This window comes from Pollicipes pollicipes, unplaced genomic scaffold, assembly GCF_011947565.3.
Source record: "Pollicipes pollicipes isolate AB1234 unplaced genomic scaffold, Ppol_2.1 Scaffold_1600;HRSCAF=1878_pilon_pilon_pilon, whole genome shotgun sequence".
NCBI classification, from domain to species: domain Eukaryota; kingdom Metazoa; phylum Arthropoda; class Thecostraca; order Pollicipedomorpha; family Pollicipedidae; genus Pollicipes; species Pollicipes pollicipes.
This window is the reverse complement of record NW_023595962.1, coordinates 14,711,438-14,735,110: the sequence shown is the minus strand read 5'-3', so window position 1 is coordinate 14,735,110 and position 23,673 is coordinate 14,711,438. Positions and strand designations below refer to the sequence as shown.

Here is a 23,673-nt window from a genome sequence, read left to right as displayed (position 1 = left end):
GTGATGCAAGAAGCACCTCGGTGTGGCCCAGAGAAACAACAGCAAACCATTGCGCGAGATCGCGACAGCGCAGTATTGATATAAACAGTACTCAAGTGAAGACAGTGGCGGATTGGCATTTTGATTGCGTCAGACGTGCCCGAAGTCAGGCCAACGTCAAAGTCAAGGTATGGAACGAAACACGCTAAGAGAAACAATGTGGGAATCCTGCCTGAAAATAGAGTACTTTCAGCCGCGAATGAAGCGGAATGAAAACGACATTGTTGTAACCTTACTGTAGCGCATGGGGTTGGGCCCTGCGCGTTACAACGACGTTACAGCCCCGCGCAACGTGGCAACAAACCAAAGCCGAACCCCATGGCACTCCTGCACACATTCTGAAACAGAGCGCTGTTAACAGCGCACACAGCGCTGTGTGTGCTGTGTGCCAGGCCGAGTCAGCACGGGACGTGATGCGGCACATGCAGCGTACAATGGCTGCCGTACATGTCACGTGGCTGTACACAAGGGCTGAGGTACAATGGCTGGGGGTGCGAACTTCGAGACTGTCTTACAGCTACAATGCTGCAAATGCGCTGAGACTGTACAGCAGCTGAGGTTGTATCGGCACAGCAGCTTAGGTGCCTGTTCAGCAGCTGAGGTTGTACCGGTACAGCAGCTGAGGTGCCTATACAGCAGCTGAGATTGTGCCTGTGCAGCAGCTGCAGAAGCCAGGCGCGCAGGGACGGAGACTCCAACCTTAAGCGACCAGCTCGCACCTGAAATTAGTGCATTTGAAAAAATCAGTGAAATGCGCCCACACGTAGCAAAGCATTTAAAGTCAAGGGTGACATCAGCAGCAACCCTCAGAGCCAGCGTTGCTCTTCAGAACGCATTCATGGCTATTTTTGTTTCATTTCGTTTGTAAATAAACATCTACTTGCCCTTAAAGGGACCGAGGCTATCACCAATAAGTTTTCCATTTTATTTTTTTTATTAAAGTAAGCGGAACATTGCAATGCTAAAAAATACATTTTCCACCTCAGCAAACGCTGGTGTGGAACCAGAAAGTGCCTGTGCTCTGCCAATCTAACACTCCCCCCTCTCCCTCCCCCACTCCTTCCATGCCGACCTGCTCCTGACCTCTACTGACCTCTGCCCTGTGCGCGGAGTCCGTCCGGACCGTCTACTGGAAGTTACCCGCCACGCCGATGTCACCGATGAGAGGCGCCCCATCCGGTCCCGCCTGGGGCAGGTTACTCCGCACGAACACGGGGTCGATGGCATCATTCACCGGCAGCTGGCGACGGAGACGAGGCCAGCAAATTACCAGGACCGTCTTGACAGTGCTCGTGGTGTGTCCAATGACTGCATGATGTCATTACACAGCAGAGCATAGCATGCAAGATATTATTGCTCCCATGCTTTGTGGAGTTATTCGGCAAATTTTTAACCGTGCACTGACAAAAGTATCTGACAAATAACCAAACGAGTTTATGTAAGGGAAACAAGTGAATTCAGCGTCATGCCTGCAATGCGGGACATAACGGGCGTTGACTGGAGTTCGGGCGTGGTAATATGGCCCAAATGTAATGTTCTGGACGCAAGAACTTGACAAATAATTGTAGGTTTATCACAACGGTGGATAGGTAGCCCGTGCTGCACCAAAGTCACATAGCCCATACAAAATAGCGGTGTTTTATTAACGGCAGGTACGATTGGAACGACGTGGGACTGGATTTACAGCAGGCAGGACTAGGCCCTCTGTGAAGGTCAACAGCTGACATAGGAGTGTCATAGAGTGAAAGTTCTCTCTCTCTCTCTCTCTCTCTCTCTCTTCTCTCTCTCTCTCTCTCTCTCTCTCTCTCCACTCACCTGAATGATCGACGAGTCGGACGGGGGACCGTAATCGCTGTTGAGGTTCGCACCGCTGCCACCAGATGGCAGGCCAAGCGAAACGCTAGGCGTCACCAGCTGCAGGCACAAAGGGTTATGTCAACTGACGATGAAGTCAGAGAAGAGCAGAATCGGTGTACATGTGCATAAAAAACAGACGGCGTGCTGCACCAGTCGCCGTCACGTTTTGCCCCTGGATGCCGGCAGGTTGGCACACACCTAGACGCGCGGCCAGGATTTCGCGCCGGAGGGGGTCAAGGGGGTCAAGGGGGTCAAGGGGGTCAGGGGGTCGGGGCATTAGGAGTCAGGCGCGGCCAATATCTCAGGATCAGCAGCATGGACCCACTTCAACACCATAAAAACTGTCTTCTATTCTGAGGACTTGCTAAGGCTCGTGGTCCCCTTAAGGGGCCTTGAAAACATCCGTTTAAAATGTGTTAGAGGACCCGCTGAGGTCTTAAATTGCAAAAAGCACCGAGGCCCTCGGGCTCAGAAGTCTCTGCCACCTCCAGAGGGGGGGGGGGGTATATCCCAAAAACCAATCTTCTTCACTGCACACACCTGCTGCTGCTGGGGAGCCGAGTAGATCTGGCCACCGGAAATCGAGCCCTGGTCGACAATCGACGATCCTCCATCAACAACCGACGATCCGCCGTCGATGATCGACGTTCCGCCGTCGATGATCGACGTTCCGCCGTCGATGATCGACGATCCGCCGTCGATGACGTTAGTCGACACGCCGATCACCGTCGATCCGCCGTCGATGGAGCCTCCCGTGCCGACGACTTGGTCGGGGCCGCTGTAGGACTGATCGATGGTCTGGACCGGACCACTGTAGGACTGGTCCACGGTCTGAACCGGGCCACTGTAGGATTGATCCACGGTCTGGACTGGACCACTGTAGGATTGGTCCACGGTCTGGACTGGACCACTGTAGGATTGGTCCACGGTCTCGACCGGACCACTGAGGGATTGGTCCACGGTCTGGACTGGACCACTGTAGGATTGGTCCACGGTCTGGACTGGACCACTGTAGGATTGGTCCACGGTCTGGACCGGAACACTGTAGGATTGGTCCACGCCAACCTCGATCACGGGGCCCAGTGACTGGGTCACAGGTTGTGGCTGTAAAGGGTGAAGAGCGCTGCAGTCAAATATCGGGCTTCGACGGCAACGTATGCGTGCAATATGCCTGAGGGTCCAAGACTTTGTTACAATTGCATGTACCAGATGTTCAAAGTTCAAACCAACAGTGTATGCGTCACGGGTCTGGCGGCCGTGCAAAACTGCGAGTTTTACAGCTGCATTTTGAAGTAGCTGCTAATGCCTTCAAAGCTATGGATGTTTACTTTGGCAGCGTAGAATAGCACAAAACATCACCCCACGATGAATCACGCATCTAACGTATTCGGCGCACGTTGAAGCCCCGCCCCCAGCGCCGCCACCGGCGCTTGTCTGGAACCAGTAGCTCACCACTCGGCCGCTAGGGGCGTAGCTTTGGCTGAGGTCGGGAGCCTGGATCTCGTGAATCGAGACAGGCACCGGAGCCTCGTTACGAAGGCCCGGGAGCCGGAGCCGAGTAGCCGGAGCCCGGGGGTGCCCGCGACGCCGACCCCTGCGGCACGAGGAGAGGGTGTGAGCGGCCGAAGATGTACGCTGGAGAGAGGGGACCGCCGTCGGGACGAAGTGATGCTGGGAGCTAAGGCCAGTGGAGGCCAGCCCGGCGCGGTTCAGGTGGTGCAAAGGTGCTGCGGTGCGATTAAAAGAGGACCTAACACCATCCAAGCACCTGACTCTCTTCTTGTCCCCTATCAACTGGTGGCATGCATCACACATTCAAATAACTGTATCTTCAATAAAACACCATGCATTCGAATGTCTCAAGGAGCTGGAGACCACACCTGCGCAGTGGGAGAGGACATATCGCTGTCACGATGTAATCGGCCGGTATCATTTTTCCTTGTGAGTACATCATCTTTCGGAAGATTATGCATGCATTTCCTGGCTAAGGTAGCCAAAGACAATGTTGGCCAACAATACCGGGACATAGCCTCCGGCACGGATGGCCTTGTAGATTACATGTATTATATATATATATATATATATATATATATATATATATATATATATATATATGACCCTATGTCTTATATGTGCGAGTGCTGTGATGAGTATTACCTGTGATGATCTGCGGATGCGGAGCCTCGTAAGCACCGCTGATGACACCACCGTGTCCACTTCCACTGTGTCCACTTCCACTGTGTCCACCTCCGCTGTATCCGCCCCCGGTGTGTCCACTTTCAACGTGTCCTCCTCCACTGTGTCCACCTCCGCTGTATCCGCCCCCGGTGTGTCCACTTTCAACGTGTCCTCCTCCACTGTGTCCACCTCCGCTGTATCCGCCCCCGGTGTGTCCACCGTCATGTCCACCGCCTGTGAAATCGGCAAAGGCTGTGTCACTGCGTTCCGTTGGCTTGTGGGTCTCACCATGGACAGCGCGCATTGAACGACTATGCGCGCTGTCCATGGTGACGACCAGCGGCTGATTTTACCTCAGAATTATTCAGACGCGACGTCGGGAGAGCAATTACGGCCGTTTTTAAACATTGAAATGCAGCCACGGAAGAGCGCCAGCCATCCTCGAGCAGCACTGGAGCGGCCCGGGTCGGTCTCACCCGACTTTACGACAGAGGTCAGACCCCACAACACGACGCCGTGGTCCTCAAACTGCACCAGGAAGTCCGAGCCGATCCCTGTGGTTTCCAAACGTGGACGGACTATCTGAGCCCGGACCAGCGCTGTTCAATCAGCCATCGCTACTCAGCCAGGGGCCGGCCCTTTCTCACCTCCGTGTCCGTGAGGGGCTCCGTAGGCCGCTGGAGGGAGTCACCGGCGGGCCGTAGCTGGGCGCTGGTGGGCCGTAGCTGGGTCTGGGCGGACCGTAGCTGGGCTTAGGCGGGCCATAGCTGGGCTTGGGCGGGCCGTAGCTGGGGCGGGGCGGACCATAGCTGGGCTTAGGCGGGCCGTAGCTGGGCCTGGGCGGACCGTAGCTGGGCTTAGGCGGGCCATAGCTGGCCTTGGGCGGGCCGTAGCTGGCCTTGGGCGGGCCGTAGCTGGGGCGGGGCGGACCGTAACCATGCGATGGCCTCACTTGGATGTAACCACTGCCATGACCTCCACCCTTGTGGTGACCTCCGCCCTTGTGGTGACCTCCACCCTTGTGGTGACCCCCGCCCTTGTGGTGACCCCCGCCTCCGCCGTAGCTGTGGCTGCCGCCGCCGTAGCCATGACCGCCTCCGCCGTAGCCATGGCCGCCCCCGCCGTAGCCGTAGCCGCCGCCGTAGCCGCCGTGGCCCCTCTTGCCGAAGCCGAAGAGGCTGCCGAAGAAGGCCTGCGTGCTCGCCACTACTGCCAACACTGTGAGCGCCTGGAACAAGGAGTTGAGGGATGAAATATTCCAGTTGTGGACCGCAGTGAGATGTGTGAGAGGCTTTCTCACATTGCTACCGGCGTTTAAGCAACCAACAGCTGACATCTGTCAACGCCTGAATTTCAATTCGATGACGTAGTGGTATGACGGAGCGCCGAAGCTTTGAACTAGGTTATTAGGCGCTGCGGACAGCCCCTCTTTCTTTTATAAAAGTGATGCACTGAGGTTAAACACGCGTTTTTGTTGTTTTCTCCTTCAAATTTGTCATGTGTGAGGATGGCACTAGTGCCTTCGGTGCAGATTAATTGTTATTTGGCCTTTTGGATTATAGGAGTGGTGTCGTAGAAGTTTTGTACGCTGCTTGCGTACTATAACTATTCCTTTTGTTAAGATTTTTCTGATAAAATGGCTCAAAAGAGAAGCAGCAAGAGAGGAAGATGATGAGCCAAATTTGCTTGGTAAGCCTTAAACGCCTACAAAGCAAATTACATGCACGATACACTACGTATGATAAGCGGCCGAGGACGTCTGAAGGCCGTTTCAAGCTCTCCATACAAACTCTAGGTAAGCTGATTATGATGGTGATGCACACCAGGGTTTTTCATACAATTCGTGGAAATGCTTCTGCCTCAATTAGTTTCTTCCTTGCTCTTACTTCATAGCATTTTTTTTTCACAAATGACACTGATCTGATTGGGACGAAAAGCGCTTGTGACATTGTCGATGTCAAGCGTTGTCGCATATCTACTGACATCACCTTGAAGGCTGCTAAATGACAACACAGCCGTCGTTGTACGGCAACGCGGCCGTTTCATCGATCAGCAGCGATAACTCAATCATCACTTAATATGCAAATGAAGATTATCCACTACGAGTGCCGTTCCTGCAGCATCCTCGCATCCCTACAGCACCTGCATAACCAGTCTGGTATCCCAGGGCACGACCGCTCTAACCCGGCCTAAGCTTTCTCTGCCACACCCTACGGACAGCATGTTCAGCCGGCAGGACAGCTCAACATTGCGTTTGCTGCCGCGATGCGACGGCTGCGGTTGCACACCCCTCGCATGTCATTTGCATGGCAGTTTCGCAAGCGTCCTCATGTACGGCCGAGGTCCGGTTATGCTGCGTGTGTGTGTCGTGCAGGGGCTGCTAGCGCAGGTAGCCTGCGCCGGCCCGACCCCGCCGACCGGCCCTGTCAACTGAGGTCGTCTCTCGGTGTTGAACCGGTGCCGCTTTGAGCCGCCGCCGCGTACTGCAACAGCTCGTGAGCTGCGTTCTTACACAGGACGACTTTCACCCCGACGGAGCGGGTGCACGTGTCCTACGAGAGGGAGGGGAGTGCACGTGGAGTTCTGGCAGTGCCCCCTCCCCCTCAGCGGGGCGCAGGATCGCCCCGCGCGCTGATCTTCATCAGGGTGCAGAGTTTTCAAGATGCAAACATAGACGTCCCCAGCGCAACCTAGCAACACGTTGCACACATTTCTGCAGGCACGCCCGCCTCAAGCTACTTGGTCGCGTTGTGGACTTACCCGACCCGTGTCAGGCGATGTCCTCCCACCCGGTTCAGCTCCTGTTCTGGCCTTTGAGCATTGTGCGTCGCAAAAATTGGACATGCATGCATCGGTTACCCTACTGCTGTATGTCAATGTGGTATCCTAATGCAGTGGGCAAGCGTGCATGCCTGAGAGGCCGGAAAAACATGATCCCACATACCTCATACGTCTAAAATAGTGCATTTTGATCACAACAACACAGTTCTTTGTGTGTCGCTGTAAATAAAAGGCATGATTTGTACCTTGTTCATGAGTAGCATTCATTACTGCCCCACCAATATACAATATTACCACAAAATAACCTCTTTGTACGACTTGTTCACTGTCCAATTATCCAGCAACGTAATGGAACATCACAAAGTTTTGGTCCCCTTCCCACCACTGTCCACCTGCCTAGCGGTATCATTTTACTCCATGCATCAGCGACTAAAATCCAGTTCGGCCCCTGAATTAACAAACGCAACTTCGGCACTGACGGCTGTCACCGACAAGTTCGGTGATTTGTATCATCAGCGACTGCTGGCGCGCAACAGCCGGGGGCGCATGCCGCGCGCGCCACCGCCCCAGGTCCGGTGTCGGAGCGGATCAGTGGGATCGGCCTTGAACTTGACCCACTGCCCCGCCGCCCTCTGTCAGAGCCCGAAGGTAATTGGATTGAGACGTCTATATGGCCGTGATGAGAGGTGCTTGGGTTCATGGCCACTTAAACTGCGGCGGTTATTTTGCTTGGCGCAGAGCGACGAATGGAATAATCATAGTTTTAAAAAGAACTAACGGAGTAAAACTGTAACGGTTGCGTATTGGCCACACTTCAAGACGCAGTTTACCCTGCTCTCCGGGGAATCTCGATCACCTAGCCGCAGACGTAGAGCACCATTATCCGTGGCTCACGTACTAGCTGAGTGTCGGAACTACGAGATTGAGGGAAACCGTTGTCTTAAGCTGAATCACATTCTCCAGGCCTGTCTGTTGGATGATCCTCCGTAGCTCCATGTGCGAGCAGGTTTGGTCTTTTTCGGAGCTATTGATTTCAGACTTTTATATTCGCCTACCGAGACAATTGGCAGGTGGGCCACATGGCCTGCATGCGATTTGTTTTTCTACGCCGTACGTTTCCGGTGCGCAGCTGACGAACTTTCTGAGTGGCCTAGGCATTGGTGACAATCTGCTGACATGGCTCCGACTATAGCTCTGTTGACATAGGCTCTTAAAACAAGACATCGGCGCAAATGTTACTGCAGTTGACGCGTCCGTGAAACTCCATAACTAAGTGCGTGCTCTATGAAAGATATGAGAATATGCAAATCTGAAATCGCTATCTGAAGGTAGCAAAATGGATGCATACAAATGTTCACGGCACGAGGGCCTACGTTCACACCTTGGCGGTCACTCTGGTACGGTCAGAAGCACCGCTCACCATAGGGTTCCTGTAATTGCCCTTCATAGCTCCACGCAACTCCACGTGCATCCCGCTCTTCTCCTAAAATTGGCTTCGTCGCCATCCTGAAGCCAACTGTGTCGTTTTCAGCCTACCATTCGCTCTGCCACGCTTTCGGGCGCGACATGCAACGGCTCCGAACGGATTACCAACATATATTGACCATTTGTCCGTGACTGCTCTGGTCTCTGGACATGTACGCGGTATGGCAACGACTTGCTTCGCCTTGAGCAAGGACTAACGATGCGCCAAGGCGCTGATTCTGTCACAGCGTCCAGCCCTACACGTCTCACGAAAGTGCCCTCCACAACGCACGAGTCCGGCTTGTTCTGACAGCTTCCCCACAAAGGAGCCCCCCCCCCCCCTCCGTCGCACCTGCCTTCCGTCCGATTTTGAAACACGCGCTTTAATCCCGAGTCGCGGACGTAATCCCCACTGTTTCAGCAGCCGGAGTGCGACGTGCGCTGGTAATCCTACCTGAAGCCCGGAGCGGGATGCTGCAGACACGCCTCTAAGCCAGCGCTAATTATGTCATTACTCTGCAGGCGAGCACAGCGTAACGGTCTCGCTTCGGCTGCGACTGACGTGAGCATTGTGTTACGCGGACCGTGGTGTCCGGGGCTGCTCGTAAACGTCTGGTATGCGTTCATTTTTGGGAGGTTGTGGTTTAAGCAAACAGGTTAGCAGTTACGTGATCCAGTGAAGCATGTAATGATCGTTTCGTTGATTCAATACATTTCAGTGACGTCATCCAGAGATCCAGTGTGATGGTCCACTGGCGGCATGGTCCATGTGGCTTAGTCAGTTTTGTGGATCGGCCGAACGTTAGATTATCCTTGTAAAATATACGGCTAAGAGGCCAACAGGTAACCATCTCCGTCACGGAGTGCCTGAGATTCTGACGTCATCATCTGACGTCATCATCTGACGTCATCATCTGACAGCATGGTCGATGTGGCCTATTCAGGCTAATGGATCGGCTAAACGCCAGATTATCCTTGTAAAACGTCCGGCTATGAAGCCCACAGACAAGAATCTCCGTCCCGGATTGCGTTGGCTTCGGACGTCATCAAATGAGATCGGCGATTGATCGTACCATTTGTCGAGCTGCTCCATAAACAATAGCGGCTTCCACTCTGCCATGGTTATCACATTGCATAAATTAGTTACGATATTATTCAATATTACTTTACTATATCATCACAATAGATATGCGATATTATGTTTGCGATATTATTATTTATTATCCATCTACGAATCATTTACGATTTGTATTACGAGGATTTTATAAACGCTGCATACCATGAGATGAGTGCGTGGCCAACGTAGCTTTGCTGTCATCACCTGGCGCACGACCCAAAGGTTGCGGGTTCGTCACGCACCGCCGTCACTTTTCAAATTCGTCCTACAATCAGCGTGCAAGATTGCTGCGCTTGCGATCTGAGCGTAGCATCGCATGTTTGAGCTCAGCTGACGGTCGGGAGCTAAGCCATGTAACCTGAGCCACCAGCCAGGGCGGCGTAGCACGTAGCACGTAGCACGTAGCATGCGTAGCACGGCTGATCGAGCGCCCTCCGGGGACCACGCTCGAGCCGAGGCGAGGTTTCGAGGCGGGGTTTCGCGCCTTGGTTGCACCCAGCGCTTGAGATCGAGACGCGGAGCGCCCTGTACGAGACGTCCTTCACGAGCTATCCGAAAACCGAGCCACGCCGCCTACACGCCATGCCCTGCCGGCTTCTGTAAGGAGCAAATACCACACCCACCGGCTCTGGGTTGTCAGCTCCGCCAAACCGCGGCAGGGTGAGGTCACTGTGGTGGAGGGTGAGTCCATTTCAGGTGCGCAGAGCGGGTCCATTGACGGGAAAAGACGTCGGGAATGAGGTGCCGACTGAGCGTCGGCTGGTTAATTGCCAATGAACGGGCGAAATGACGCTGCAGCGGCTTGTCGGGAGTCTTGACAAGGGCGTATCCAGGTAAGCGTAAATGGGAGTCTTGCAAGGGCTTATCCAGGCGCGCGTGTAGGGAAGAAGTGGATAACCATGTGCCATGCGAGTTTTCTTCCATTTGGTTTGGTAAGATCCGGTAGCTAAGATTACCGTTGTTGAGACTTTCCCTTTCCCCGTACGCCACTTTTCCGCGAACAAGGCATGTCTATCGGCACAGCGGAGTGCTCAAGGTGGGAGAAAAGAATATAGAACAAGGGCCATCCGAAGATGAATCTGTTCACATCCATAAGGAAGTGGTGACACTACGTGCTTCCTTTAAGCAATTTTTCAACAGATAGCGTTCTCTGAGCCATCAGCTGGCAAATCAGCGGGTGATTCCAGCTGCCAGCGGCGGGTGGGGCGTATGCTGGCCCCAAGTAAGAACCGGCTCGCGGAAGGTTGGGTCCCGAAACCCCTCACCAGTGGGACGCATGCTGGCCTCAAGTTAGAGCCGGCTCGCGGAAGGTCGTGTCCCAGGAGTCCCCGCGCCGGCGAGCTGGGACGGCAGACGAGAATGGAGTGCCATGAAAAGGCGCACACGCGGGGAGTCGACGCGAGCCGTCTGAATGGGGCTCAAGTTCTGCCTGCCCGGACGCGCTAGTGAGCGTGGGCGTGCGGCGATGGGGCGATAGCCGCCAGGCGGGTCCGGATTTGTCGGAGGCTATCAGTCACAGAGAGTCGGCAGACCCTAAACGGGCCCGCACTGTCGCGTGAGAACTAAGGGTCAAGGACGCCGCCCGCGACGGCGTGCGCTCAGGGTTTTACGTGTTTCAGGAGCTTTTCTTGGCCATTCATGCGACACACGTATGACGGGCTGCCAAATTTTATCGAGTGGATCTGGAAGCACAAAGTGAAATTTCCACTGAAGTTTGGTACTTCGTCCGTTGGTTGATGAGTCGCAGAAGAGAACAGCCGTACGCAAAGAAAATGTAGCTTTGGACACCATCGGATTTTCACTGCTTACTAAATTCGGTTAAAATGCTCACAAGCTGATCCTCAAGTTACAATTCAGACGCAGTGCAGGGCACCCGTCGTCGCAAAAGCACGCGCAAGTACCCGCATAACAAGGGCATTATGAGCCCCGGTTTTGATCGGTGTTGTCAACCGCCCGCCCACTCATAAGCGGCCATCACCGAATGTGGGCAGCCACTTGCCACCACCCGGCACCCATGTCATCTCATTAGCGCACACTCGGTGATTAACGCTGGGCACGGCACCACAGACTGCGTGACCTCTGACCCGGCATGCGACGCCACAACCTGCACCGCTGCAAGGGCGGAAGAAGTCCCAGCTTCTGGAGAGGCCGGTGCAAGCGTGCTCCACTCGCTGTGGACTCGCAGGATGAGGATGCCAGCCATCCAGACCCCCGTGATCTCCGCACGGAGCTTCCCGAACCGTCGCCACTCGGCGAGCTCGACACGCGAGCAGCGGTGGCACTGCACGCCACCGTCTCGTCGCCTCGCAGCGGCGCTGACTTCGACCCCGCTGCTTTCCGCTGGCATCAGCCCGCTGCCGCATGCACGGTCTCGGGAGCGGGCACGCTCAGCGTGCAGCGCGCTGACCGGATGCCTCACGCACGTCCACCATCGCACACGCTCGCGCACGTTCTCTGGTGCGCTCGCGCACGCCGACTAGCGCGCGTCCGCTCGTCCAGCACGTCCGTCACGTCAGCCGAGCAGCGGCCGAATCTCTGCGCACGCCCAGGGTTCAGGGGCCCTTTTCGGCGTGGTTCCGAGCAGACAGCGTTGGGAACCCGGTGTATAGTGGTAGGGCCCCGGCGGACAGCGGTTGGGGCCCGGTGGACGGCAGTGAGGGTCAGGTAGACAGCGGTGGGGTCCGACGGACAGTGGGGTGGGGGGCGGTGGAAGCGGGCGGGGAGGGGGTGTGGCGGGGGATAGTGGTGGAGGCCTGGCAGACAGCAGCTGGGGCCCGGTGGACAGCGGCGTGGGGACCCGGTAGACGGCGGTGGGGAACCGGTAGACGGCGGTGGAGGTCCACTAGACGGCGATGGGGCCCGGTAGACAGCGGTGGGACCCGGTAGACGGCGGTGGGGACTCGGTAGACAGCGGTGGGGGGCCCGGTAGACAGCGGTGGCAGCGACGCAAGCCCGCGACTTCAAGAGTCTCGAACGAGGGTCGAGGCATGCGGTTCAGCCCTCGCCACTACAGACACCGTTTGGAAGCCGGCAGGAAGTCACAAAGTTGCCCAACGGCGGCGGGAGGGGGGGGGGGGGAGGGGGGATGAAGTGCCGACTTTGCGGTGCACCACCGCCCGCGCATATCCGCCCGGTTAATGTGGCGATGCAATGCAGCCGGCGTCACGCCATTCTTGCGGCGGTTGTTGCAACAACCGGTCTGGCAATGCAACGCAGACCTGCGGGCCTAGCGTACGTCGCGGCACGGAGATCAATAAACGGGCGCAAGAGAGTAGAGAGATGCTATTTAACAGAAGCTAGCCGCGATGCGTCCAGCAAAGCTTTTACGGAATGTCAAGGTGCTTTCCTTGTGTTTGAATGGCAAACTTGACGGGACTCGATGGGTCTAGACAATCCATATCGCTGAGGCGGGCTTGCGGCTTCCTAACGCAAGGCAGATACATGAGTCATGTAAAGCAAGGCAGAGCTGGCGCGTTGACCCAAAAAGACCTCATTTTTAAATTAAATATCGTTCCGATTAGGTTTAAATCGCCTCCATTTGTACTGCACGCGAATGGATTTTTGCGTGTGGCTGTGTAGACAAATCCACATGCAGATGATAAATTCAGCATTAAGTAAGTACCAGTTTTCCAGAAACAGCATGTCTAATTTAAGTCATGAGTGAGAACATATGAATGTGAGAATAAACGAAAAACCGTTGGTACTAACACAGGTACAGGTCGTAAGAGTCGCTAGGAGCTGAAGGACGGATGATTAGGTGCATACGCCTACCAAGTGAGCATTCAATCCGTCGAAAAAACTGCGGTTGCATGGAAGTGATCTATATCTGACACCGACGTTATATCAGTGGATATTAATTCTGCATTTGGCTGTGTAGCTCGCGCGGCATGCATGGCTTCATGCCCTACCGGTTAGCACAGATCAAATTCATGAGCTTTTCCATGAGCGCCCAGCAATGAACAACGTGTGGACTGGAACGAAAGTGGTCATTTTGCGAATGCTTTGTCCTGTTCTCCCATTTCATTTGTCAGCACGTGCGCTGCATTGCAAAGGCTGCCACCCTTCCGGAAGCACAGACCAGTGCCGTAAATAGAGCCTGATGTGTCACCCGGGCTCCGTTGTGCGCACTCCCGCGGGTCCCGGGCCAGCGCGGGTCAGACAGGTCACCAGAGGTCTCGGCGTGATGACATTCGCGCTCCTTGCTCGGTCCTAAAAAGCCTGAATCGTTTTTCCTACTCCTTTCTATTCTTTCTTCGCGCTCTCTTCTTACGACCCCTGTGATGAGCGGAGATTAGAGAGTGGTGGGACGGGCCTGCGAACCCTCGTAAGTCGGCGAAAGAAGCATTGCTGCCGGCTGGATGTGTCGTGCAGGACGTTTTTCGGCGCTCCTGGCAGGATTGGGAGTCAAGTCACGGCAAAAACTTCGCATGGTGTTGTCTCTCACGATGGCTTTGTTTGCAAGGATATGGTAATCCTCCCAGTCGATATCGCGGACAAAAACTGCCGTGGCTAGTTAGGCGATTTCGCACAAGCATGCTACAGCAGCCACGATTATGGACGGACAATAATGGTCGTACTTTGAGTGGTCATCAGCCACGACTTGACCGACCCATTCATTTGCAACGAAAGTCAGAAATGCTTCCATAGCAATCCGCTGTGGGTTGCGAAGTCTCTATACGGGATAAACCGAACGGGCACACGCCATCCCAGGGACCTACTTCACGCGACCTTGAAAGGGTCAGATCTTCAGGGTGAAGGAGCTTTGGCAACCTGGTAGTCTCGTGGTACCGACGCCTTCCACCAGTGGTCGAAGGTCAGAACGAGAATTTCCTCTCCGGGAACGCGACGGCTGAGCAGACCCGCCTAAGCCGGCGCCATAGCTCGGAAACAACTATCCGCAACCAAGGAGCCACGGAGATCAGAGCCTGAACCTGCGAGCCTATGACTAAACCTTTCACTCGGAGGTCGAATACACAACCTTAAGGACACCTTGATAACATGTGCCAAAGACGTGAGTCTTGCTGCGGCGCTGACCGTGTATATTTTTTAAAGGAACGTAAGGATTGCCACCGTGCATGCTGCGTGCCGTGCTTGTTACGCAGTTACACGCGAAATATAGCAATCCATTAACAGAGAGTTGGAAGGATTTGGTGGAGAAATTGGACACTCCAAATGATCTGCGCGCATTATGTCTAGTGCGTGGGCTTCTAAATTGATATCGCTGCAGAGTTAGCATTAGTTTGTTTGCAACTCACTGTTGTCTTGTTAGCATTTGACAACAAGTGGCAATGGCTGGCAAGTGGCAAGCCAATCAGTGGCAAGGGCCGGCCTTCAACAAAAGATCTATTTGCTTGTGAATCTCGCACCAGAATGCCAAAACGTCCATGTCACCAAAAACATGGGGATAATCAGCAATACGCTGCTGAGATGGTGCTTTAATGGCAAGGCCACGAAATAAGTCACAATGCATTCTAGGGGAAAGTGAGCGTTGACAAACGTCACCGGTCCTCGCACCCGCGACCAATCAAAGTCGCCGGGTTCTCGCACCTGTGACCAATCATCAGCCTCCATTCGCAGTCTTTTCCCAGATGCTGTCTGGGTGTTCAGAATACCGGACAGCCGCCTTTCAGCGCATCTGGAGCGACCGTTTGATGTCAATTAACAGTCGATTTCAGCCTAATCGCGTGTATCCAGGAGCGAGCAGTGAGTCTGGATGAAGCGCATCAGAAGCTTTTCATTGGAATGGCCTTGCGACACGCCTCCTACCGGCATTCGTCATCTATTGCTCAGCGATGCGTGCCCATTTTGAGGACCTTTGATGGTGTCGCAGGGCGGGGCGTTTTCCTGTCAGATGTGAGCGAAGTCTCACGCGCTTGGTAACGATTTTGTACATAATACATGCCTCATTTTCAGGCGTGGCTTCTGTCTGTAACATGACATGGGTAACAAATGGTACTTAGAGCCATGTAAGGATGCTAGAAACCATTATTGGAGACATGTTTCATGATGTATTGCTAGCCAAAGTGTTACTCGGAAAATGTTCAACACTTTTCCCACGGACCCGGGATTTACAAAGTACAACGCACAGCTACCGGATATCACCATGACAACTCCTTCTTCACAATATCACCCTAATAGCAGTGACGGCCAGACAAAGCGGCGGCTAACGCCGCTGTGAATCAATTGTTAGTTTTGCTGAGTGGTGTGTCTTATAGTTGTACGCTGATAGGCATTAACCAGCGATGGATGATGGTTCACCGACAGGGTTGGAGCAGGGCGATTTACGGCAGGACGCTGCTTCGTGAAAATTGTATAACAACATGCGTTAAGCCGTGCAATTTGGTAATGAATTAAGATAACTAGAGTTTGCTACTATGCACAGATCGCTCGCAGGCATTTTGCATGGCCGTTGTAGACATGACATGCAGCTTCAGATCACAAATCATGATTCTTAGTTCTGTTTCTTTCGAAGATCGGCTGCGTCTGGCGCAAGCCCACACAGCGCCTGTCCGTCCAGCAGTCCTGCACTGCTGTCACCGTCACCAACCCCCTCCCCCCCGTGCACAGAGTGGACCACCCAGTGCTGCTGCTGCCCACGAGACAAACAACCCCCTGTCGGTGTCCGGAGAGAAAGCCACCAAGGGTGCGCACCGGATGTCGCCGCGCCGCAAGTGCCAGCGCCGTCAGGTCAGTTAACATGCGCCGCGCGGGGACAAAGGCGAGATAGCGTCACTCCTCGGAGGTCGCGCCTCCGTTCGGCGGCGCGTGGGGCGCGGTGGGGACGGGTCCCGCCGGGCCGACGGGAGATCGAGTGATGAATCGGTCGGGGGGGGGGGGAGGGGGAGGGGGCCGGGAGGACTTTCGCCGGCGGATGCGGTATCCGTGTTAGCGGGTCTGCACGCGGTGATTTATCGCAACATGCGCGCAACGTGCCTGGGGTCCTGGAGTCGCCGGCCCAATAGGTCACGCATGCTTGGCTTCCCGGCGAAGATTGGCTTGGGCTAGAGGGGAGTGGAACAAATAAAATCCAAGCAGCGGGAGGAATTTTGATTAGGACGGTACGATTTCATGAATTTGTCACTCATTCAATGAGGAATGCTTTCGGGATCAAAATCAGGGCGACTGAATTTAATGAACATTATCACTCAGTCAACGAGGGATGAGTTCGGAATGAAAGTGAGTGAGTCAAAACTCTCATTCAATGAGAAATGCCTTCGGAAGGAAAAATAAAGAAATACGTTACACGAGTTCTGTGCAAATGGTTATGCCACAGCCGGAAGCCTTACGGTCGCACTGAGTAAGAAAATCTTCGTAAGTGTGGGCATTAGAAAAGGATTCGAGAAGGCACGCACCTCGATCGAGAAGCCGAAATGGCTTGGTATCCTCTAAACAGCATCATAACTGCAAGACACATCATATTTGCATGGTGCCTGGATGCTACAACGAAACATTTTTGTTCCGCGGTCGTGGTCTTAATTCAAAGTCGTCTCAGTCGAAGCACACCTCCGAAAGGTGTTTCTGATGACTTGACGCCAATTTTTTCAGTCTTTTCTTTCCATTCTGACGGTGTAAAGACCGATCACTTTCATACCGTCAAAAGATTAGTTTTTGAGGGAAGGCTCATATGTAACGTAGGACAAAACATCGCGCTTGTCAGTTCACTTGTCATGATGGCACAAAACAAACCAAGGGATGAGTCAAGCCACTTTCCCTTCTATGGCGCATATCGTACATGTAACACTACGACCAGTCAATAACTGGCACGAAATGCCGGCGTCATTAAGCGCCTAAATGCGAAACATTAGGTGCGCTTCCTCCCTCTCTCCCATGCGATCCACGTGTTCGGGTGACACGCGTGACACGAGTGTCAGCGCGGCGATTGTCAGGGTGTCAGCGGGTGTCAGATAGCGGGGGCGGGGCAGGGGGTGGGGAAGGGCAGCACGTCCTGGCCAGGCCATCCTGTTGACCGGGCGCCGGGGGCAGAGGTGCGATGACCTCCTGACCCCATTGAGCGTGCCGCTGGCCGAGAGCGTCGCTGGGAAGGGTGGGGCAGATACGACGTGGAGTCACAGCGATGGGCTGACCTAGCGCGAGAGTGCAATTTTTGGAAGCATATACCTAACAGCATATGCATGCAAATTTACTTCACCAACCCAACAATATTGCTGTCTGGTAAGTTTTTTTTTGCAATGCGTGGTAACTGCATCAGAGGTCTGAAGGAAACCAACCAAGTTGCAGGGCTATGAAACAGAAGGCAGGAAGTAAGATCTGAATGAAATTTAATAGAAAGTAAGGGCGATATTCACTTTCAGACCCCTAAGGAACGTCTATTCTTGCGAACAGATCCTGTCCCTTGATTCCGCGGCTTTCAAAATGACGACCGTGTCAGAAAGGTTTCCGCGCCGTATTAAGGTGCGAGATATTGATGCTTTGAAAACCACTGAAAGCCTGTGTCAAAGCTTTAATTCCAAATTGTGCAGTATCCAGGTGAAGCTGATACCACTGAGGTAGTTGCCTGGTGGCGGTTGGATGAATGCATTTTTCAGTAACCGTCCTCGAAAATCAAGCTATTTAACGTCGGGCTGGGTAACTACACATGCTATACAGACACGCTTTAAATCAGCTGATGATTTAAGACGGGGCTATAAAACCCTCCCATCACGTGCATTCGGTGGTGCGGCAGTGTGGAAAACATTAGCCGTACTTGGGGCTGAACCCTCTATTCACCTGTCAGCAGGACACCTGTATGCACCGTAAGCTGGCGATACAGAGGTCCCTGCACTGGAAAAGAAAGCGCCGAGGAAACGCAGCGCACTACTTTTTCATACAGCGATGCTCAGGGCGCTTGCTATATCATATAGTTCTGCCGTGACTTTTGCCAATCAGAGGTTTGCGGATCATTTACAGACTTTTGCAATGTGGGTCGCCGTTCAAAATTAAGCCATGGTAGTTTGCTTGAGCGTTACTATAGCCAGATATGCAAGGACTGTTGACTTGTATCAGGCCTTGTGAACGTTATATTCATGTTAAGGTTTGCATGGAAGTTATACACACCAAAGCAATGCATTTATTAAAGAAGCTGTTACCTAAATCCTGTCACCGCTAGTAGTTCCACTACCAGTAGCTAGTAGTTCGGGCCAACTCGGAGACATTCAAAGTCAAGGGTTACTTGTGAGTAACTTCCAAAACGACACTTGCGGTACTGTTTTTGTCTACAAACGCTACCGTGGTGTTTAGAATTCAGCAAAGCCAATAGCACACTAACAGCAAACAGAAGCCACTGGATGTATGATTCGGCCTCCATGAGTACGACTAATCATTTTTCCTGCGAAGGTATTGCCGATGGACCCAAAGTATTAAAGATATTTTCGATGAACATTTCAATCACAAGGCGCTTCTTGAAGTGTTTTAGACCTCTACAGTGACCAAAACAGTTAAGTTTAGTCGCGCGGCCCAGGCAATTCGTACTTAAGGAACACAACAGTGTTCTCGCCGAGTAAAAGACCTTGCGATTCTGGGAACAACTTCTGAACAACCTCAAATCAGCTCCAAGCATACGCGTTATTTCCCCATGTCCAATCATCCCCAACGATCGCCATGCCCCCTGCCATTTCCCTGAGGACACATTCCCCACCGTCCTCGCCGCACGCCCGTCCTCATCACTGACCGTGAGGAGTCGCATGGTGTCCGCGGAGTCCTCCCGTTCGACGCGTCCTCGCGCCTGCCCGACCACCGTGGAGTACGCCGGCAGGCTGCCGGCCGGGTCTTATACACACTTTCACTCGGCGAGGAATCTTCACCCCCGGGTCTCGCTTGCAAGGTCATGACGGACACTGGCCGGTGCGCCGGACGGTTGCCATGGATACAGGATTACGCAGGGGACGCGCCGCGCAGGATGGTCGAGGGGGAAATATGCTGACGACCGCGTACTTCGGTCGCCATCTGCGTGAAGGTGCGCCGTGATTTCGGCATTCAGTCACAGTTGTGCTGGCCGCGGTGAAGATTTTCGTCCTCATAATGGAGTTCGTTTCATGACTTAAATTGTGTGTCGGGTACCGAAAATTAGTCGTTATTACTTGCCAAAAGTACTAAACACAAGTGCAAGCTGGTAACCTGCATTCTCGTCACGCAAAAGTGCAAAAACAAACAAGTGACCATTGTTCACCGTAGGAAAAAACAGGCAAAGAAATCAGGACGCGTTAGCATGCTGCGCAACCTGCACACGCCATTCCGCTCTTGTGACCTGGTGTCTCAATAAATGCAGGGCGGCTCCGAAACAGACAACATTCTTTAACGCATTTCATTTTCGGCGTCCATGATGTACGTTATGCATCCAACGTGTCCGGTCGACCAAGTGGTTAAACGACGTGCTTGTGCAAAGAAAACACTATTGCGCTATTGACATGCAACTGAGCTGACCTACAAACACCGCCCGTTGAAAGCGGCGCGCCTCTCCGAGACGCAGAGCGTAAAACCTCCGCTCCATTCAACCGGGAGAGACACGCTGCAGCCTGTCGGCGCAAGATGAAGCGGCAGGAGGCCGGCGGGGAGAGATGGGCAGCTGCCGACACGAGGGAGAGGGCAGTGACGTCCTCTGTCCCCCGAGTGACGTCATACGAGCTAGTATCGCCCGGCCCAACCGCCACGCATGCAACGGCACGCGCTGCACTTTCGGTCGTGTGACCGCTGCCGGCACCTCTCATTGTGTTCGGGTTAAGTGCCGCCGGTGACGGCTGGCGGCGGGCCATTGTTGGCCAGCGAAGCCGGGGAATGCAACTTGGGGTTGGTGGCTAACACCGGAGACTGCAGTAGGCTGCCGGCAGGCTAACGGCGCCAGCGGGTACCGCTAACGGGGCCGGCAAGCCAGTCGACTAAATGGTTTGTGGTTTCGTTTTGTCCGCAAAAATTGACACCATGATGTTGTGCGCATCCATGGGTCTCGGCTTCGTTGCCTTTGAAGCACTTTCGGATGCATACATGCATCTTAATTATATTAGATATTCATTTAGTCATCGCGGTTTTCTTTGCATGATGTAACTAAAATCAATAATATCTCTGTCTGTGCCGTGAACGATTGCAGATAAAACACGACCCGAGCTTAGGAGTTTCTGAAATGTTTCATTTACCATCATAGGCAGTCCATGGAATCAGCCACACCTCAGCCATTGCCCGGCGTTCGGGAGAAGAAACTGAGGCACAGTCTTGTTTGGTAAGCTATCCACCAATGAGGTGTCTTTAGGCGCTTGTCGACCAGCCGAAAAGTGGGCTGTAAAGCGCATACACCCCGGAAGTTGAAATAATAAAAATATCACCTCCATCACATGATGAGATGGCTGGCTTACATAACTGATTATCCGTACTTAAACGTCCAAGAAAACCTGTTATGACTCGTGCTTGTTCTAGCAGCCACCTCTGAACACCGCCTCAGAGCCTTTTTGTATTTTTATGGATAGGCTGTCCGCCCACTAAGTTCTCACTTGACTTACTCATGCTTTATCTGGCAGGAGGCGGGGGCGCAATACTTATTCATGGTCGACTTATCGGCAGTGGGAACATTTCTTCACGGAATGTTACACGGAAAAGGTGCGCGTGCAGCATTGGCCTCAAATAGGAGGGCCTAATTACAAAACAGCATTTGAAAGACAAGACTATTGTCTAGTCAAAACGTTATCGTCCTTCGCCTTTGCGTTGCAAAAGTGTGTGAAAAAATAAAAGCTGCGTTAAGTGTGAGACTGCAAAGAACGTTAATCAGATTGACCCCGCCCTGAATCGCACTTTTCATAACGCGTACTGATAGGTGGGGGATGGTAAGAGGGTCGATAGGATATTCCCGATTCCGTTGTCAAAGAAAGAAAGGTATAGTCTCGCAGAGAGACTCATTGAATTGTACTTAACACGATCTCGCCATTGATAATACGTTTCAAGTTTGTAGGTTAATAGTTGAGCTCATTGTGCCTGGTCAAAGGTCAACTTTCCTGAAAATCGGCTTTACATGACAATAATAACAAAATCATGCTACGTAGCGGCACGAAAGGTACACAGACGCGTTTCCTACTAAATTTTTAGCATGTCGATATATAGTGATGTGTTTTTAACGCATATTTATGATGAAGAGCTCCGTCAAAGTGGCGGTGTGTGGAGCATGCGATCAGCGGTTTAGTCAGTCACCGCCAGCCGGCAGCGCCGGCCGCAGGTCGCCGTGTAGTGTCCGCGAAAAATGTTGCTCCTCAGAAACCAAAGAAGCGAGAGACACACTTTTTGGGGTCAAAAACACACACAAAGAAAGTCCCGTAGGCCACCGAAAATTTCGGCGCGATAACATGACATGCCGGGAAGATAACTCCAGAACACTTTAGGGAAGGGAGCAGCATCGAACACCCCCCCCCCCCCCCTCCCCACACACACACACTCCTATCAAGGCAAGGATTAAACCAGGTGTACCGGAACAGAACGATCATTCGCACATGAATATCCCAATGTTTTTTTTTGTCCCTACGACGACCCGCTCCTGGTTAACGCCAGTGCTAAAACAATTATGGTATAACTGCTGAAGCACACAATTCACCCGCTACCTTGCGCTTAAGTCTACGTTCTTGAGCAGGTTTGCTCTTAACTTTTTCGTGAAAACATCACCCTGTGGGCTCTGAAGATATCTGGATAATATATATATATATATATATATATATAATATATATATATATATATACATATATATCCATCGTGTGGCAGTGAACAAACCTGTGCACAACTTGGCATAGGAATTAAACCGGGAAGGAGCAGTGGTACCTCCTTCTCATTTACCTAAATGCATGCTCAGCGCTGAGTTCCACGAGCCTAACCGCGTTGCTTAGAAAACTCGCCGTTATATCATTGAGGCTTGTTCCACAATGACAACATTACCTGCGTTGATAACATTACAATACAAATACAAACGAAGAACGTTAATCGACAAACCAGCGAGCACTGGCCAGGCAGATGGAGCTGAGCTGTTACTTTACCAATACTCTACGAGGAGCCGGCGCCGCGCATGGTTAGTGCCAGAGGCAGCCTGCCGCTATCAGTCCCTTCTGCATCCGGTCTCGGCCAGAGCAAGTCCGGCAGACGGACTGGGGTCCGATCGCAGAGAGCAGTAAACCCGAAGCCAGGAGTTGGCTTCTTCAACGACAAGTTGAAAACAACCACGCCATCTGCTGCAGTAACTGCACTCTCGAACGGTGCGAGTGCGTGGGTGGGTGTTTGGGGTAGAGGGGAGGGGGCAACATCTCTGAGCACACTTCCGTTCCAGGCTGGGCCGCGGGGCACACACGGCGCTCGCAAACGCATGAAGCAACCCCTCGAATCCCGCATTCCTCTGCTCGCCGCCAAACGCGCAGAGGCGGCGGCGGCCAGCGGGGCGAGTCAACAGGTGTCGACATCACCGGGCGACCCTCCCCCCGCGCCTCCCCCTTCACTCTCCCCTGACTGCGGGATGCGCAGGCCGCTCCGCCGGCTCCAGACGGCGCGAAAACGTGCGGTATGCCCCCGCCACGCGTGCAGCCGGACTCGGAACGCCCGGGACGCTGTGTGAGAGGTGTCGAGGGGCGGGTCACCTCCGGAACGATGAAAGAGGGATGGACATTGTAGATGTTTGTGATGGTCAGGTGCCCCTCGCAAATGCTTGTGAATCTTAAACGGGAATCTTATTCTATATTTAATATTTTATCTCTTATATTTTTTATCAGAAATCTTAATTTATCAGTAGGTAATTATAAACAGGCTATTTTATGCTTTTAGTTTAACGTTGTACGCTTGCAGGTGAGCAGTAGCCACATAAGTAAAATTCTAAAACGTCCCACTTCTAGAAGGGTTCAGCCGTTCTATCTCGTTCATAACCTGAAGGCAGATTAACCGCTCCACCTCACCTTAAACGGTGAGAACTATTCCAGCATCAGCAAGAGCATTCGCTGCCCGCCCTAGTAAGCGCGCTGGACACGCCTCTGCACCAGAGACGCGTCTGGCGTGGCATGAGTGACACCACGGAGGCGCGTGGGCCCTCGCCATCCCTTTCGCCTCTGCAGGATGTCATCCCCACGCGGTGTTTTTGCGATCGGCGCGCTGGAGGCCCCCTCGTAAAAAGGGCTATCTCGCGCCGCTCTTGCTGACCTGAGTTATTCACGCGTCCTCCCACTGTCTAATGGAACGCGACGGTTTTTGCCTGAGGCAATTTACCGCGCAGCCAGGGGCGCGCCTAGGAGTGC

The 23,673-nt window shown here is 53.3% G+C and overlaps 1 protein-coding gene across 1 annotated transcript; it reads right to left on the bottom strand.

Annotated features, from left to right (window-relative positions):
• Positions 1-420: 420 nt before the first annotated feature.
• On the bottom strand, positions 421-19,176 carry LOC119107691 (protein transport protein Sec24-like CEF). Its single transcript, XM_037231261.1, has 10 exons — positions 19,104-19,176; positions 4,722-5,302; positions 4,551-4,554; positions 4,054-4,308; positions 3,349-3,423; positions 2,904-3,000; positions 2,437-2,870; positions 1,855-1,953; positions 1,133-1,279; positions 421-758 (listed from the first exon to the last, which is right to left on the bottom strand). Exons 1-9 carry the CDS (start codon positions 19,116-19,118, stop codon positions 1,166-1,168), a joined length of 1,674 nt encoding a protein of 557 aa, XP_037087156.1. The 5' UTR covers positions 19,119-19,176; the 3' UTR covers positions 421-758; positions 1,133-1,165.
• Between the last annotated feature and the right edge of the window lie 4,497 nt (positions 19,177-23,673).